We start from the raw sequence: 2576 nt of genomic DNA on the forward strand, positions 1-2576 counted from the left end.
CAGGGGGGGTCGGTGCCGCCCCGGGCTCGGGGCGGCTCCTGCCCCGCACGGTGCCCGCAGTGACGGCTGGGGGCACGTGCCCATCGCCTCGGCTTCACTATGCCAGTGGCACAGGCTGAAGGCATTTGCTCCTTGCCACCATGTCTCAGCTGCCATGACAGGCTGTTTTTCCCAGTTAATTTTAGCATAATCTCCTTTTTTTTTTTCCTTTTAATTCTTTTTTTTTAACTCCTCTGTAATCTCTCTTCCCGCTCTGCAGCTGTGCCAGAACAGCCCTGCCGGGGGCCCCTGGTAAGGGCAGCGCTGTGGCCGAGAGCGGCAGGGGGAGAGGACACGGGGATGGGATGGGCCTGGGGGATCCCCTGGGATTCACACCCAGAGGCAAGGACCATGCCGGTCCCTGGCTGAAGGGAGTTTATCCTGCTGGGGGTCTCTGGGCAAGGCAAGCCAGACATTCATCCATCTCGGTGGCACTCCCTGTCTCTAGAGGGGACAAGGGACATGCGCCCTCCTTTTCAGCTTCCCCTTTGAGCTTCCCCTTTCTTGCAGCCAGGGTAATTTTGCTCCTTCCCTGCTCCCAGCTCAGAGAGGGAGGGTTCGTCTTGGAGCTGCATGTTGCCTGTCTGGGCCGGTGACATCCCCAGGGGGACAGAGGAGGAGCCTTAGGTGCCCTGTCTGCCCCCTCTGAACCCCTGGCACCCTGCATTTGGATGCTGAAAAGTAAATCCAGCTCCACAGCCATCATCTTTCCCTGCTGGTAGCTGTCTTCACAGCCGGGCTGGGGCGCGGGACCCGGCAGGTTGGGAAGTGTGCCCTATTTAAAAAGCTACCCGGGGGTGGCTGATCCCGCTGGGAGCTGGCTGGTGGGGGCGGCAGCTTCTTCCCGAGCTCCCCGCGGTGCTCAGCTTTGGTGCACTCAGCCTGGTGCACAGGTATCTGGTGCCTGGCTTGTGCCTGGTGGCACAAGCATCTCGGTGTCCCGGCTGCTGCTGGCCTCAGCCATGGGACGTGGCAGGGCTGGTGCTCCATTGTCCACTGGCACACACAGCGGGGATGTGGGAAGCAGGAGCGGAGCTCGGGCTCTTCCTGCAGCTGGGATGGAGGGTGATAGGCTGGGCTTAGACCCCCGTTGCAGGAGGCTCCCCACTCCTGAGCTTGGCTGAAGGCAGTGCTGCCAGTTGTCTTAGCTGCAGCATGGCAGGACCACAGGACAAACAATGTGTTGATACCATTTTGTGGTCCAGAGCAGGAGTTCTTTCTCCTCTCTGGAGTTATTGCAAGTTCCTGCCCCAAGGCCCGCCTTTTCCTGCCCCTTTCTTGGCCCTGACATTCCTGGTGCCTGTCCCAGCATCTTCTCCGTTTGTGCGGGCACCTCAGCCATCAGAGAAGAGGCTGAGGTGTCCACTGTCCCCCCTCCCTCCCTGCGCTGGGGGTGTTCCAGTAGGGGGGGCGTCCCCAGCTTCGGGCAGCACCTCATCCCCCTTCTGGTTTCTCCGCAGGTGCTGGTGAGTCTGGGAAGAGCACCATCGTCAAACAGATGAAGTGAGTGGTCTCCACACTGTCGCTGTGGCCAACACCATCCATAGTTTGCCCACAGGCTCTGAAGCTGGCAGCTGGGGAAAGCTCCCCATTGGTGTTCCCACAGAGCGTGGGTGGGGAGCGGCACCTCAGGGTGCCCTGCAAAGGGCTGATCTTGCACGTGTCTCTTTCCTGCCCCAGGATCATCCACGAGGATGGCTACTCAGAGGAGGAGTGCCGGCAGTACAAAGCCGTGGTCTACAGCAACACCATCCAGTCCATCATGGCCATCATCAAGGCGATGGGGAACCTGCAGATTGACTTTGGAGACTCCTCCAGAGCAGTGGGTGCCCTCCTGCTCCTGTTGTGCCTGGCAGGGGTGGATGTTTTTGGGGGCAAAAGCAGATGCACGCAAAGCTGGTGCAGGTGGCCCCGCCCAAGCCCTGCTGTTCCCTGGCTGGCTGTGACCGCCCATGCCTGGCGCTGACGATGGGGAGACCCAAAGCGTAACCCAAGGGGTGGCTGCCCATGATGGGTGCAGGTGTGGGGGTCCCGCTACTTCCTTTGGGTGTTGCCCCATCTAGTGCTGGAGCTCCTGCCCAGCTGTCCAAGTGGGACTTGGTGGGCTCTGGCCAGGCTGCCGAGGGCAGAGCGAGCCTCGGTCACGCTGTGCTGATGCTCCAGCCCTGTTTTCTCCCCGCAGGACGACGCTCGGCAGCTGTTTGCACTCTCCTGCACGGCTGAGGAGCAGGGCGTCATGCCGGAGGACCTGGCCAACGTGATCCGGCGGCTGTGGGCTGACAACGGGGTCCAGGCTTGTTTTAACCGCTCCCGAGAGTACCAGCTGAACGACTCTGCTGCCTAGTGAGTACCCAGCTCCTCAACCCCAGCTTGCCTGGATCTGAGCCCTCCGGGCGAGCGGCTTTTGATGAGCAACAGAAAATCCCCCCGGGGGCTGCTGTCCCCCACTGCCCGCCCGGTGCGGGTGCGGGGCTGAGGCGGAGCAGAACTGGGAAGGCGGATGTTTCAAAAGCGGTTTCCTCCTATGGCGGGGAGTG

The 2576-nt window shown here is 61.5% G+C and overlaps 1 protein-coding gene across 1 annotated transcript in view; it reads left to right on the top strand.

Annotated features, from left to right (window-relative positions):
- Positions 1-1504: 1504 nt before the first annotated feature.
- LOC103769972 (guanine nucleotide-binding protein G(i) subunit alpha-2-like) overlaps positions 1505-2576 on the top strand; it is a gene marked incomplete at its 3' end in the record, with an annotated part of 5513 nt that continues 4441 nt past the window's right edge. Inside the window, 3 exon segments of the mRNA XM_008937217.1 lie at positions 1505-1542; positions 1720-1861; positions 2222-2382. Of these exon segments, the coding sequence (XP_008935465.1) occupies positions 1538-1542; positions 1720-1861; positions 2222-2382 (308 nt within the window).

This window comes from Merops nubicus, unplaced genomic scaffold, assembly GCF_000691845.1.
Source record: "Merops nubicus isolate BGI_N331 unplaced genomic scaffold, ASM69184v1 scaffold38583, whole genome shotgun sequence".
In the NCBI taxonomy this organism is placed as follows: domain Eukaryota; kingdom Metazoa; phylum Chordata; class Aves; order Coraciiformes; family Meropidae; genus Merops; species Merops nubicus.